The sequence below is a fragment of the Amphibalanus amphitrite genome, unplaced genomic scaffold (genome assembly GCF_019059575.1).
Source record: "Amphibalanus amphitrite isolate SeventyFive unplaced genomic scaffold, NRLGWU_Aamphi_draft 000139F_arrow, whole genome shotgun sequence".
Classification (NCBI taxonomy): Eukaryota; Metazoa; Arthropoda; class Thecostraca; order Balanomorpha; family Balanidae; genus Amphibalanus; species Amphibalanus amphitrite.
This window is the reverse complement of record NW_024881634.1, coordinates 726,644-742,413: the sequence shown is the minus strand read 5'-3', so window position 1 is coordinate 742,413 and position 15,770 is coordinate 726,644. Positions and strand designations below refer to the sequence as shown.

General features: G+C 49.9%; 1 protein-coding gene across 2 annotated transcripts in view; it reads right to left on the bottom strand.

The window, feature by feature from the left end:
* Positions 1 to 15,770, bottom strand: part of LOC122382449 (solute carrier family 12 member 3-like) — a 52,625-nt gene that overhangs the window by 1,421 nt on the left and 35,434 nt on the right. For both annotated transcript variants that reach the window (XM_043367761.1, XM_043367762.1), the window contains exons 12-22: positions 15,615 to 15,738; positions 15,304 to 15,425; positions 14,675 to 14,810; positions 4,607 to 4,818; positions 4,053 to 4,294; positions 3,729 to 3,856; positions 3,159 to 3,274; positions 2,656 to 2,773; positions 2,311 to 2,425; positions 1,545 to 1,693; positions 698 to 812 (exon numbers count right to left, since the gene is read on the bottom strand). In XM_043367761.1, the coding sequence (XP_043223696.1) occupies positions 698 to 812; positions 1,545 to 1,693; positions 2,311 to 2,425; positions 2,656 to 2,773; positions 3,159 to 3,274; positions 3,729 to 3,856; positions 4,053 to 4,294; positions 4,607 to 4,818; positions 14,675 to 14,810; positions 15,304 to 15,425; positions 15,615 to 15,738 (1,577 nt within the window). The remainder of the gene's footprint in view (positions 1 to 697; positions 813 to 1,544; positions 1,694 to 2,310; positions 2,426 to 2,655; positions 2,774 to 3,158; positions 3,275 to 3,728; positions 3,857 to 4,052; positions 4,295 to 4,606; positions 4,819 to 14,674; positions 14,811 to 15,303; positions 15,426 to 15,614; positions 15,739 to 15,770) is intronic.

Below are 15,770 nucleotides of genomic sequence, written 5' to 3'. Positions count from 1 at the left end.
GCCTAAAATTCCGATCATGCGATGCTATAAATATATTCACGGCTGATTACCCGTCCCAATGGCGGAATCTTTCGGCCGCCTGTCGACCGAAGCTGTACCATCGCCGCTATCGGAGCCAGTATCAGCCGGCTCGGGGCGGTGAGACACATAGAGACACCCATATATGTACTCTCCGTTCCCATCGCCACCGCCGCCACCGCAGAGGGAGATATCTCCCCTGAGCGGGAGGGGGGGGGGGGCAAAGCGACCGGCCGCAATCCCAGACCCACATTCGCCGCCTAATCTACCTTTAATCGCCGATGGCACTGTTTCGAGTCGGCGGCGCCTTACCAAAGTAAACAGGGTCTATGAGCCACTTCAGTGGCGTCCTATCGGCATCCGACGGCCGCTGTGGGGGTCTGGGGCTGTGACCTAGCCGCGGGCGGGGCCGTGGGAGCGGTCAGGACGGGACCAGAGGGCAGCGGCCACCCGGAGAGTTCGGCAGGGGGCAGTGGTCACCCGGTGGGAGAGTTTTGGCAGGGGGCAGTGGTCACCCGGCTGGAGGGTGTCGGCAGGGGGCAGCGGCCACCAGGCAGGAAACTTTCGGCAGGTGGTGGCCACCGGTGGGTCGGGGTGGTCCAAACTAGCCATATCTCCCCCAATCCAGGGTGAGGCCGGCCCCCAGCGGCGTCGCGGCGGAGTATCGGCGGCTACTCACATGACGACCAGCGACGAGTCTTTACTGTGCTGCTGCACCAGCTCGTGCAGCCGTAGGTGGCGGTTCGTCTTATCCTTGTTCGCCAGCAGCTCGCTGTCCGTCACAGAGATCTCGTCTGCCGTGCAGCGCAGGGGACGGGTCACATACGAAGCTCATGTCGGAGACACTCAGACACTCACAGGGTTGGCAGAGGGGTCGTTCAGGGAACTCATATCACGGTCACTCATGTAGCTCACGGAACTTACGAAGCCAAAATAAGGGTCGCTCACGTAACTGACATCGGGGTCACTACAGAGTTCACACAGATGTCACTCACTTTCACACTAAGCTTCTCATGGGATTCAGCCATCAATAGTCTCACAGAGTGGGGTCAGTGTCAGCTGAATTAACTGTTCGTGTGTTCATAGCAAAATTGGAATATCCGTGCAAGTAGACCCGTAGCGAAAAAATTAAACCTGCTTAGGTCAATCGAGACTCTCACTGCCCCCTTGGAGACCATGTTGGATCCGCGGAATATAAGCCATGGATGAGATAAGACTAGCCGGAGACTTTGTTCATTACTCATTCTTGTGACATATCCGCATTACACAGGGAAGTTTGGACATAAGCGACCCAACAGATTCGTGGAATTCAAGCAGCCAGCATGAATCAACAACAATGCCACGGCGGCTTGGGAGACAAGAAATAAAACAACTTCTTATATAACAGCCATGTCGTTTCCACATACTTGTGTGACGGCCCGCGCCGCCGTGGAAAATCCCTATACGTGAGCACTATAAAAAGCGGATGACGGTCGGAGATTACTTTGACGACGGTGACCAGGATAGCTCCCAAGTCCCAACGGTACCTGGAATGTCCGACTCGTCGTCCTTCTTGAAGGGAGCGATCATCTCATTGAACGTGTCCCTGGTCGACTGCTCCGCCTTCTTGGTGACGTCATCGATGACAATGACGTCACTGTAGTCGATACGGAACTTGGAGAGCAGCGCCGCCATGCTGCAAATGTGAGATAGCGATGAATAGGAGCATTATACTGAGAATTACACACTACAGGTAATGTACACAGGACTTAAAACGACATGTAATCAACAAAAGGCAGCGGAAACGCACCGCACTCAGAGGCGCGGTCAGTCATGTGATAGACTTATCGATAACGATCAGATAGGAGCGTTCGAGACACTCTAGAAGAGTCACAAGACACTTAGTGAAACCCCAGTGGGTACAGATTACCGTGAAAGGCCGCATTGGAATGGCATTTGTCACATCCTCTATCACAAAGCGATGCCTCCGACGCACTCCTATTGAACTATGGCGCATTGTCGCTATCATTGTACGCGCAAAGAATTATCCTCAAGTACTCATACACACGTGATGATGACCCGGCCTGGTCACCCCCCCCCCCTCATCCCGAGTGGTGCACTCCCTAAGTACCCCCTCCCCTTCCTCTCCTTCCCCGGCTGACCCCCGATGTCTTCCGCCGCCACTCGGAATACCTACCTGCGTTTCTCGGAATTCAGTTCACTAAGATACCTACCTACCTGCGTTTCTAGATGTTCAGCCCGCCCGGAATACCTACCTGCGTTTCTCGGAATTCAGTTCGCTCAGTCACATACCTGCGTTTCTCTGTGTCCAATTCGCCACGCTTGTTGGCCAGGGCGAACACACGCAGCTTGCAGTCGGCCCACTGTGAGCGTGACGTCAGGATGTACGGCAGCAGCAGGGTCAGACCTGGACGGGCAAATAGCACGGTCACATCAGGGAGAGGCGGGGTACGGCTCGGGAGTCTCGAGCTGCAAGGACCAAAATGCGTCCAAGCGTGACCAATAACTATCGTAACGGTAATAAAAAATCCTAGGTAACTGCTGGGTAACAAGCGAATAAGCCCTCCAAGACTTGGTATCAGATACTACAACAGCGGTGAGCGAGCGATCAGCGCGAACGGAGAGTGTCGAGCTCACCTCCGTCATCGTAGAGCCACCAGACGTCGATGAAGCCCTTCTGTTTGCTGCGGAACTGGGTGAGGTTCTCCACCACCTGGGCTGGCAGCGGCTCACCGGTCCGGCTCACATACAGCTCCTGGGAACACGGCATAGGAGGCGTCAGGGGCTGCGACGACGAGCAGAGGACGGTTCAAGGACCAACAATTCAGAGACGGTCCGGATATCTTCACTTAGTCAACTTACTGTCGAATGACTAGCTCTACACTAAAAAAAAAACAAACAAACTAAGCTCTATGCTTACTCGAGCGCTTATGTGCAGTAAAACCATCAGTTAGTCTACATTGCGAAAAATTGATATCTCTTGAACTCTCAATCGCATTCCTTAACATAATGAGTTGAGCTGAAAGAATCGTCTAGCATTTCCGAGTGAAACACTGAGCAAATCGCGATGTCGGAAAAAGTCAACAACTACTGAAAGCATCATAGCGCTGCAAATAGCACTCTTCCGCTCGAACACCCACCTCGCCGTTCTTCTTTTTGCCGTCGACGGTTGTGACGCGCGGCGTGGCGTCCCCGCTGGTGGCCGATCGGTCGTTAGGCTCGTCACTACCCTCGTCGCTGCCGTTAGCTCCATCACCTGCCGCCGCCGGGAGCGTCAGATTACGACAGGAGATGGGAGGCAGAGACACACAGAGAGTCTTTGCCGTGAGAGGAAGCTCACGGCAAAGACGTGTTACGTGGACAGGAGACAGTAGGGATGAATTGTCCGATATCCTTCTGGACAAAACAATCGATATTGGCAAAAGGCTGTATAAATGAGGTTGAGTACGTCGAACAGCATTTACGTGAAGTCATAATAAGAGACAATGATGATCTGGTGAGTTCAGTGCTGCTTATAGGTCAATCGGTCCTATCTGAATGATAGGTTGACATAAGGCCAACAGAAATAAAGTACTTGTTATCGTTCAATCCGCTAAGTGCATTTGACACCTAACTGCTCCACCGTCCCACGTATGTGTATCTAGTCGAAGGGGAGTTACATAGTGAGGCGAGTAAGGCGGTAACTAGTCTGTTTGACCCCCACCGCTCACCCTTGAGTGATGTGCTCGTGTTGGATTTGTGCAGCGGGGAGGTCGGGTCCTCGCCCATCTCGGCGCTGAAGTCGAGTCCATTCTTGACACGCAGGATGGCCACAGCCAGGTAGTTGTCCAGAGCCTCACTGTGGGCGAAATAGCGGCTCAATGCGACAGGCCGGCGGGGTCGGACATCCCACAAACCTCAACATCCCGCCGGGTCAACATTCAACGCATGTAAGTACACCAAACCCAGCCATTGATACCTGATAAGGAACACTTGAAATCCCGTCACGAGTTCGACCGTCCCGCCGCCGATCAGACCCCTCCGCGGCCACTCACTTGACGCAGGAGAAGTACTGTTGCACCTCATCCCGCGGGCAGGTACGCCAGTCGTTCTTGTATCCCATCAGCGTCATGTTGGGCTTCAGGTTGCCGAGGCCGGCCAGCTGCATCAGCGCCACGGCACCGTGCTCGTAGCTCTCGTCCTCAATGACGCTGTAGAAGGCGCGCACCTTGTGCCGCTGCAGCCACGCGTTAGCCTGGTTCTGGATAGCGCTCTTGGCACGCGGCGTGATCGGGCCCTGGGGGACCGGGAAGGATCACTTAGCGAATATAGCTTGCTTGCACATGTGTCATTATAAATTAAAGTGAGGGGAAGATATTGTTGATCTTCAAAGAATAATTAGCAAAACAAATACAAAAAGGATACGTCTTCACCAGCTTGCAGTCCAAAACATCGTCAACCACGAACTGCTTCATCCAGCATAGCCGTGCGCGTGCCTTTCCCTGCTACGGGCCCCACCCTTCCGAGTCCCGATCCCCCTCCCCCCCTGGCGCATCCCTTCCCCACCCACCTCCGTCCCCGTCCCACGCCACATCTCTCCCAGCCGCACCTTGACGACGTGTCCGCAGATGAGCAGCGACAGGTTCTTGGTGAGCGCGTTGCCAAAGTCGACCAGCGGCGGACGGTCACCCGGCATCCCGGAGAGCACCAGCACCTGCGGCCGGTAGTTCTTCACGTGGTCGCGCACCTGGTTCAGACGCTGCATGAAGCCCAGCGCCGTCACGTAGGTCTGTGCCTGCGTGGTGGAGCCCCAGTTGACGTCTGCCGCAGACGGGTGCCGATTAGTTAGAGGGCCCCGCGGCAGGGCGTAGAGGTAGGACAGGACATGACGGTTCAGCAGTCGGGACGGAGACACAGCTCAGTGATCCGAGGCCAGAGGTCAACGAGAGGTCACAGAGTCGGAGGTCAGGGAGTCGGAGGTCACTGATCAGGGAGCCAAAGATCAGAGATGAAAGTCGTGAGAGTCAAAACTAAAGACCAAAAGGAAGACTAATAATCATAGGAGTGGTAGCTGAAGGGTAGCTACTACATGAACTATTTTAACCCGCGCCCCGCTGGGCTATTCAGCCATACGCGCCCTGCTGGGGGGGGGGGGCAGATTCTGCCCCCCCTGTCTAACTTCCGAACCGATGGTCGTAGAAAGACGGGGAAAACGGCAATCGAAAGCTCTCAACAAGGCGGATCTTAAGAGCCCAAATTTTTTTGCTTAAGTAGGTCAGAGGTCAGGTCAAGGTCAGGTCAAGGGTACAAATTGCAATTTTCTACAGTATCGGCCTTGCACCGTAGTTGCCGAAGAATGGACCGAGACTGATTGCCCAAAACGTGTTCTTAGACTACCAAGACAATATTCGTTGCACACAATGTCATTCAAAGGTCAAGGTCAAGGTCAGGTCAGGTCAGGTCACCAAAAACAAAATATAGAAAAGGGCATGTGCGACACATGTTTTATGGGTCATTTTACTCATGGAATTCAATAGGCACACTCAATAAGTGATATGGACCACCTCTGGATGAATTTCAGGTCGAGGTCAGGTCAAGGTCAGGTCAAGTGAGGTGAAATTTTGAAGTTGGTTGTTAAGGCCTAAAAAGGTGTCTATCCGATGCAGTTTTTCACGGCGAATCGAATGGTGCTATTTTTGTTTCCGTACGAGGTCTAGAACTTCCAAAAAATCATTTTTCAAAAATTTTGTGTGTCGTGACGTCATAAAATTTTGAATAACTCCCACATTTTTGAACCGATTCTTCTAAAAATTGGTATGTAGGTGCACATAGACCACTTCTTTGACATATATTCCGGTTTTTTCGATAAACTCAAAATTTCTGATTTTATAAATATTTTCCCAAAAAAGTCAGTTTTTTGGAAAAATTTTGGCCAAAATCCAAAATTTTCAAAAAACCGAGATAGCCATTTGATAGACAAAGTAGAATCACGTGTAACCTTTTTTGTTACGTCTTGATTCCTTTAAAAATGAAGATGTTAGCAGCGTTTGAAATTTTGCCGTTTTTGAGGCGAAAATGGTGAACATGACGTCACTAAAACGTCAATTTCTCAAAAATTTCCGACGGATTTCGCTCAAATTTTCAGGGAACGTGTCAAATTGATGTATGATAAGGTACTGAAAGTTTGACGTCGCTGGAGTAACGCGTTTAGAAGTTATTGGCGAAAAACGGGAGGGGGGGCAGATTCTGCCCCCCCCCCCCAGCGGGGCGCGGGTTAACACGCGCAGTGGAAGGGTTGCGAGTACTACGCCCAGTGGAAGGGGGGGCGGATGTCGCCCCCCCCCTAAGATCTCAGCTCCCACTGGAGCTAGAAAGACGAAATTTGGAGGGTAGGTGGGGGCCATGGGGAACTCTGTTGTGTGTGAATTTCATGACCCTACTATGCATTTCAGACCCCATGAGACCCTGCTTTTCGGCGATAATTTCTTCAATTTTCGTCCAATTAGCTTGAAAATTTGGCAGACGATATTTCAGCTCAAGCGCCAATTTTTGTCAATATGGTCTCTTAACAAAATATCAAAATTTAGAGCACTTGTCGTTGGCTCGTAATGTTAATCAGTTTTTGCACCCGGATAGAGGCTCGCTCGCTACCGCACGGGATTGGATAGGAGCGCTGGCCAATCACGTTGCGCCGGGCCCAACTAAACTCCGCCCACTGGCCGTGACCGCGATGGGTCTATGCCGCTTCAGTCGGTGTCAGCACCGCGGAGAGGTCGGAGCGGGACCACATACTGGAGACAAGTGAAGCTGGCAAAGTTGTTTCGGGACGAAAGCCAAAAAATTATCCGTTTGAGGGCATTTGGTATCCTCCACCTTATTTTGGTATTTAAACGTCGAACCAGCTCAGAATATTCCGAATGATCAGAATCAAGGTGGGATCTTTTGGAACGGAACCGACCGTAGAAGGAAAGATGGATAGACTCTTGGACTCTGAACATTTATTTAAGCCGGAGTTGCACCTATCTCATCGTCAGGTTGGGTCAGGTCACTACCCGATTACCTATAAGATCATGTGTAAGCCTGTGCTTAACCCGAAAATATTGATATATTTGGCAGTGCCAATACCTAAATGTTTCTGAGGAAGGCGCAGAAAGCAACAAAGTAGGATGAAGAGTCTCGGGCACGGCCGATTGCCTGGGGCATCGCTCCAGCGAAACGACCGTATTCGTGATTCGTGAAGCGGTGCGGGGCGCCGGGTGGGGCAGAGGCGTAATGTGTCGTATGGTAGAAATGGCCTTTATCGCGGTGTCATGTGTGTGTTATATTGTTAAGACGTGCACAAAAAGAAATAGCAATGTGGCAGGCGGACGTTGGGCACTACACGAGAACGATCATCAATAAACTCGTATCTTTTTTTTGTAAAACTTAAGTAACAGTAGGTATGTCCTCAATGGTGAGGAAGCTATCTCTAGGCTTTTACTTTTCATGTTTGCATTTCAACACACAAGCTCTGGGGGCAAAGTTAGTCTGGCGACCTCCTCAACCTAAGTCGATGATCAAATGAATTAGTCCTGAAGGTGTTCAATGGTTGCACCGGGATGATATAAATCGATCACGCCGGCATACATTCCTAATCAAATTTCATATATCAAACACATAAATTGCATCATGTTAATGGTGATTGTTTTGCAATTTTGACGTAGTCTGACGCGATACATAATCTTACGCAATCATTTGAAATCAACAGCGTCTTTTATGCGCGTTTTTTCACAAGCCCCGAATCTTGTGTGGAAATATTTTTTTTTGTGACTGAACAAGGTGTACGTACATTTGTGATAGATAACCGCAGGTTGTTTGAAAAGACAAACACTATTCGTTAGAATTGTGTTTTTCTATTGAAAAACAACCGGAGCGGTCCGTCTCCGGGCTATGTTTTGCAAGTCTGGCAGCGAATCGAGACATCTTGGTAACCGCAGGTTGTTTGAAAAGACAAACACTATTCGTTAGAATTGTGTTTTTCTATTGAAAAACAACCGGAGCGGTCCTTCTCCGGGCTATGTTTTGCAAGTCTGGCAGCGAATCAGTACAACTTGGGTGGGGCCTACAGTTTTGCGTCTAGGATCGTAAAAACTTCAGGATATAGACTTTTGCAGGTGATCTACCTGATGGTACCGGTCGCTACTCGCAACAAAAATCATTGCGCGTGCCACGTGCAATTGCATTTTCCCCATGTTAAGTCAATGGGCTTTTGGACACTTTTTGCGCGATCGCCAATGGCGGGAAAACGAGCCAAGAAGGAGGTGGTTTTCTTCCCAGCATTTTATGGCAAACACGTTCTGGTACACGCCAGTTTGCGCCGTATACCCGTCAGAATTCGTTAACTTGAGTTGCACGAGTTTGAAGTTGAACTTTTTTCGCTCCCCATGTTAAGTCAATGGGCGTTTTTGCAGAGGCATTTTCATTCGCTCATTGTACAAAATTATATGATACGATTTTGTTTAAACTTTCAGGACTTGTTGAGAAAAGACCATAGAACATGTTGTTATGCTTCGTTAAGCTGTCAGAATTCGTTTGTTGCCTTTAGGCTTCTTTAAAAATGAAAAATTTTAACATGGAAAGTCAATGGGAGCGTCTTTGGTGCTTAATAACTTTGTACCTTGAAGACATATTCAAGTGAAAAGTTGATAGGATATACAATTTTTGATGCTCTTTCCAATGATATATAGAGCGTTATTGTACGTTGTGCCGTTTTCCAGGTGTTGTCCATCCGAACTTGACAGTCACGTGACCCATTTGACCTTCGGATCCAATTCTGGTAGTCAATTCTGGCGCTTTTGTTACCATAGCGAAATATGTAACACCGTGTTCACAGTTTTCCTGACGACGAAGGTTCTGCTTAATCAGGCCAATGGCGTTCGAGAACAGCTGCCAAGCCCCGCTGATCTTGAACATGATTGGTCGGATGGCGTATAGAATTTCCGTCGTCAGGGAGACTGCGAACACGGGGTAAACCAAGGGGTAAACAATCTGTGCGTGGAATGGGGAGTGTGGTGAATGTGCAAGGGCGATGATATGGGCTGATTCGTCGATTTTTATTTATACTGTTATCCTTATTTTACATTCTGATCATTTTTTATGTTCAAGAGTTTTCTCTGTTGATTTAACATAAAAAACGGTGTGTTTAACTGTTATTGCCAAGTGCCATATTTATATTGAAATTGGGGTACAATTCAACATTCACTGGTTTTTCTATGGCCTGTTGTGCATCATATTATTGGTAATGTGAATATAGGTACTCCATACACTGCTACTTTTGGGTATATATAAATGTTTGACCTGATTTTACTTCACTTCACCTTATATTTTTTTGCAGGAACAGTTATCACACCATTATTGTGCAAAAAATAAGGGTGGTTTAACGCGGCACTCTGCCAGCCACTTTTGGCTTCCATAGACATCAACAAGCCTATGCCTCCAACACTACCAGAGGTTGACGCTAGCTCCACGGAATGCGCTGGCAGCTGCTGGCAGCGCGCCTATGAAACACAGCCAGGGTTTTCCTCTGTAAAGTCATTATTGTCTAGGTACATGGGCCTTTAGCAATTGTTAACAGCTATAAAAATTGGAATTAGAAATGTTCAGGTATTATGAGCATCAGCTAAACAGGGAAGAGAATTCGGCTACAGCCCATCCTGCAACGCCTCAATGAAATTTAACGAGAAACTTAAATTGAGAGAGCAGCTACATAACTGAGGTAAAGCCCAGAAATCCTTGTGGATTTACCTACATACCTGAGGTAAATCCACAAGGCACCTTGAGTTCAAACTATGAAGTGACTCCAAGCGAAATATAGCAGAAATTGGGACTTAAACGAGCTTAGAAATAATCTGCTTAGTGCTGGATGAGTGTTTTCGCTTTAAATGAACACCACCATATTTGAGTCATGAAAAAGTGTTGAGTAAGCATAAGCTTGTAGCATAAAAGGTGTTTGTGATAAGTCACTAGATTGTAAAGTGTTAGTCTCTGCACATTGATTCTCTGATTGTTTGAATGATGAAGTCTCTGCACAGTCTCTAATTGACTGAATGAGCTCTGCAGTGACAATAATGAATTTCATGGGAAGATTTTATTTGTAATAAAAGAAGGTAATATTTTGAGTTGATTTTACCTATTCTGTGAAGATCATAGCATGTTTAACAGCATTCCAAACAGGCATGTCAAATGTTGGATGGATCTTGGGATTTCCTTGAAGTGTGTTTACCATATGTTGTTTTTTATTAAAAGTTATTGTATTGTTCATTATTGTAAAAGCCAATCAACTTTTGCAGCATTGAGGATCATACTTTAGCTTTGGAAACAAGACATATGTAGTTATGCTGATCTTCTTTTCCAGAGTCTTTGATCATCACTTAATTTCATTCACTTTTGATGTAGTGAAATTCATGATCATTTTTTTGACAAGCTACATTTGAAATGAATTGTTGCCCCCTTTCTTACCATGCATATTTTTGTGTCTTGTGGGGTCTCATATAGCAATAACAAGAGCAGTGACATTGCATAGTTTGCTTGTGTTGTCACAACTTTGTACAATATTTCCAGCTTTATAATATGAGTTATCAGTCACATTGGGCATCACGCATATATTTTTTCCTGCTGGAGGGAAGACACAGGAGGGAACTAGTGACTCATGTTTTTTGCTTCTATCGCTTCACCCCTGGGGAATCAGTTCCTACACCCCTTGAGTACAATGGTCACCAAGGGGTGCTGTCCTGACGCGTCCACTTTCTGTTGAGAAGGTTAGAACAAACACCATGTGTGTCATTTAGTTGCACATATAATACCTCAATGTTAAGTCTGCATTTAGTCTGAAGTCTGTAGCCACTCTTAATCCTAGGTTGTCGTGACTTTAATCTAGCCTGGGTGGATATTTTGCTGTGCTAAAAGCACGGACTGCGTTACGCCCCAGCACGGCGGCCGGGGCGCCTCCCCTGGAAGAAAACGGCACCGGGGAGGGGGGACGGACGGCGAGGGGCCGGGGAAGGAGCGCGGCACCGTAACCCCACAAGCCGCCCGCAACACCGCCGTTATTCTTGTGCCTCTTGGGCGCCGCCGACGCCCTGCGGATGGGGAGCGCATCCCAGACGGGCGGGAGCCAGGAGGGCCACCCGGCCGGCGAAGCAGCAGCCCGGCCAGGCGCGGCGGGCGGCTGAGTGGCGGCCGGACATGACATGGCCAGTCACCGTGCCGTTTTCGAGAAATTTAGTATAAAAGCACGACATTACCGAGATTTGAGCTCACACCCATATATGGCCTTGGCTCAGACAGTATACGAACAGGTGACGGGGATACCTCCCATAGAAGGATGAGACACGAATTTAGTGCTAAATATTAGCGGCCGGCCGCTGTAGGGACGTTTTTGTACGGCTTATATCTCCGCAGCCACTGGACCGTTACACTTGCGTTTTTTTGTGTGGGGTAGTGTATGCCCTTCTTACAAGTATTTTACTATGGACAATGCATGCGGGTAACCCCCACTGCACGTGACACGTGTAAAACAGAGAGGTGTCACTTTTGTTGTAATGACAATAACACGAAACAACTTGATTGTAATGACAATAACTACATTATAACAAGGATGTAGGCACCCACCGGGCAATGTGTTTAAATGTGTCACGGTTGGGGTGCAACTGCACGTGCACACGTGCAGGGTGACGCTTCCAGATCTCGAGAACGGCCGGGCCGATTGTGCTCAGATTTGGCACAACGCTAGTATTTTTGTGCAGGGGTCGCTTCCAGATCTTGAAATTGACTTGCCCGATTGAGTTCAAATTTGGTACACCGCTAGAGATCGGCGAATAGGGTCCCATGCAAAAGTCAATTGGACACAGCTTGCACGTGCGCACGTGCTGGGTGACGCTTCCAGATCTCGAAAATGGCCCGGCCGATTGCTCTCAAATTTGGCACACCGCTACAGACCGGCGAATAGGGTGCAGTGCGCGTCAGTCCGTAGCACACCGACTCCGGTCCGCACGTGCAAGGCTCATCCTCTCGTTTGGCGGCGGGCGTTTTTGCTGCGTTTACAAAGGTGCTTGCTCAAACAACCTGCGGTCCCGCGATGCGGAGCCCAGCATCGCAGATGCTGGTACAATTAGTCGAGGGCTTCAGCTGGGCCCAATCTCACCAAGTGCGGTAAACTTGTTTGGGGTAGCGGTAAGTTACCGCACCGAAATAACCCCAAGCAAATAATCCAGTCTCACCAACCCAAACTTCCCCATGCTGTAATTTACCGCATTTTGTGCAAATCCTGCAAAAGAACCCCATTTGTCGACGCTTCGGATTGGTGGAAAAGCTGCTGATCACGCCGGCGCGATATAAAGAACGCAATTGTTTTGTCGCCATGGCAACGATAGCGTGTTTCTTCTTTCCAAGCGGCACCTCAGTTTCCAAGACTCACGGGCGACATCTACATGCTGTTTTGGGTACTGCAAATAGGAAGCATAGGTGGCGCAGGCTGCAACAAAAATAATCTTAAAAAAGAAACTTATTTCTTTTCTTTCTTATAAAGTTCTTATCACATCTTAAATTGTTGATTCTTGCTCACAATTGGTATAAAATTTAGAGATTACGGCACAAATGTCTGCGGTAATTTTGGTCCGACATTTGGGGGCAATCAGCTGATTGTTTGGTTTGTTTACTTGCTTTCGGGCCGTGAGCAGCTGCGCACATGAAGAATTTGCGGTAAAACCGAAGCTATCCCATGGGGTTATTTCGATGCGGTAACTTAAAAAATTACGGCAGTGGTGAGATTCGTTTTGGGGTAGTTTACCGCAAAATGAGCTTACCGCACTTGGTGAGATTGGGCCCTGGTGCGTTACTTATGCGCGCTATTTAGCTCATTCGATGACATTACGGCTGCAACGACAACTGCACGGCAGCTACGGTCCATGCGAGCCGCCCCGGTGCGACAGCTACTGCCCCGCCCGCTCCACGCAGCCGACTGACCGGCCAAGGTCACTACTCCGTCCGCCGGGAGGGCGGAGCTTAATGGTCACGTGTTTGTGACGTCACACCTACGCGCGGATAGCCTCTACTCCACTGACGGATTTACGGAGCCGATTTTAACATTACGAGGCAACGACAAGTACCCTAAAATTTGATATTTTGTTAAGAGACCATATTGGCGAAAATTGGCGCTTGAGCTGAAATGTGAATTGTGAAAATTTGAAGCAAATTGGACAAATAGTAAATAAATTATCGCCGAAAATTAGGGTCTCATGGGGTCTGAAAAGCATAGTAGGTCAATATCTTCAAGGTCAAATGAGGTCAAATGTGGTCAAATCTGCCATATTAGCGACTTTTTTGCGTTTACAAGCCGATAACTCAAAAAGTTACCGGCCGATTTTCTTTTTTCTTTCACAATACGAAAGAACAAACATTTGTGAGTATGTATGGTGAATTTCTAGATAATCCAACAATAAATATGGCAGTTAGAAGCATGCTCAGGGTAAGATGTCGCCGGCTGAAGCGGGATCGGCCGACGCGGGAAACGCGGCAATCACAATTTTGTGTTTACACACTCATAACTCAAATTGTTGCCGGCCGATTTTCAAAATTCTTTGACCATATGATTGCCTGTACATTTCTCAGTCTTCTCACCGAATTTGACGCGAATCTAATATAATCAGCGGTAAGGAGCGCGATGTAAAGACGGAACCGTCCCGCCCCGGCACAGTCTACAATTCAGGCGGCGCGCCGCCGCGCCGCCGCGGCGGCAGGATGTTTTTTTACTTTAGACCGCTATTACTAGAAAAGTTTAGAACCGATTTTCTTATTTCTTGCACGAGAAGATCCGCAATTCAATTCTGGGCAGGTAGCCGAAATTTCACATTAATATTATGTTTCCGACGCGAGTTATTGGCGAAAAACAGGAGGGGTGGGCGAAATCCGCCCCCCCCCCTTCCAGTGCGCGTGTTAAACCGACGGGAGCCGGTCGTTCCGGTGTGTCCGTTTATAGAAGTGACATATCACGTCAGCCGAGCGCCGGGTCCTTAGTGTCACACCCAGCCCGGACCGAATCACTGCCACTGATAGAGCTGTGCTCGATGTGGAACTGAGGTCGATATGGGACTCGATACGGGACTCGATATGGGACCCTCGGGTCGATACCTGTCCCCGGGACCGACAGCGGACCGGCGCTCCACGATCGGTCAGGGTGCGTGTCGCCGGCCGGGCGGAGATATCCGCTGTCAGCGACAGTCAGTGGCACGGCACGGCACGGCACGGCACGGCACTGCACGGCATGGCAGGGATTGTACACGACAGCCGGCCGGCGGAAATAGCACAGCGCCGTACCAGGAGCTGGCGCGTGCCCGAATTACCTATTAGCGACGTTGCCTCTGGGACGTACAATTTGTGCGGAGGATCGGGCCGGGCAGAGTGACGCGCCATCAGCCTATCGGCCCTCCTCACTGCATTTGGAATGGGTAGGGTCGGGCAGTGGCCTAGGCTGAGCTGGACTGAGCCGGATATTTGGCTGGATTGGGCTAGGCTGGACTTGGGCGGGATGGCCCGGACTGAGCCAGACAGTGCTTGGCCGGGGCGGGCCGGAACTTGGACGAGCTGAGCCGGACCGGGGTGGCCTCGTCTGGCGGCTGTCCGAGCCGGGCCGGCGACTCACCCAGTTTTCGGTAGGAGACGAACAGGTAGAGCAGCAGCGTGATGACCAGCACCACGGTGCCGATGATGGCGTCGCAGAGGAACATCACCACCATGCAGATGATGGCGCCGAGCAGCGACACCCAGGCGTTGTAGTACTGCCGGCGGCACACGCACACGCCGGACGGCGGTCACACGGCCGGTAGCGCACAGCAGCAGCAGGGTACAGAGGCAGTCGAGGGAGTACACTCGGGCACAGCGCGGGTACATCGACGGCCAAACTGGCGCAGGTAGGTACTTGGAGAACACTCAGGCACACACATGCGCGGGACAGCTGATAGTATCGCTGTTGAAATATGTGCAACGTCGCGAAGTCAGCCCGCGTAGAGTAGCACACAAGAACATGCATATTCAAGGCCGGATAATCTGCCGGTCCCACAGAGAACGAGTGTGCTTACATATCCAACACAGATGCATACGTGCGTTTCTACTAGAAGCAACATCTATACCAATACTTGAACTCGGGTGTCCATAGCCATGTCTAAGATTACTTTCCCTCCCGCCCCCAAAGGTGCCAGGTGGGACAAGGACTATGAAGAGCCCGCGGAGAACTGAGAGAGCAGGTTTAAGGCCGTCGGCCGACTAGCTTACCTTGAAGACGGGTCGCCAGCCGGGACTCTTCAGTAGCGAGGCGTGGAAGCATGAGAGGTTGATGAGCGCGTAAGCGGCCAGGAACACCTCCGAGCTGAGGTTAGCGATCGGGTTCAGCTGGCCTGGGGGCGGAGGGGCGGGCCATCAGACGAGTCCCCACCGCCGCGCCACTTCAGATCCGACCGGCCAGAGTTACACCGATCAGAGGCATACATAGTATAATACTGACGCATATGTAGATCAGGACACACAAAACTGACGTATCAAGCAGTACATGAGCAGAGACACACAGGTAGTGACTAGCGACTCACCAATCAGGACGCAGCACTCTGCCACGATGAAGACGATGACGTAGCCGCGGAACGGGTCCTGGTTGGCGCCATAGCCCTTGGCGAAGAAGTGGATGTACGGGTACAGCTTGTCCTTGGCCAGCGCCTGCGCAGCCGAGTCATCAGGTTCAGCGCCGA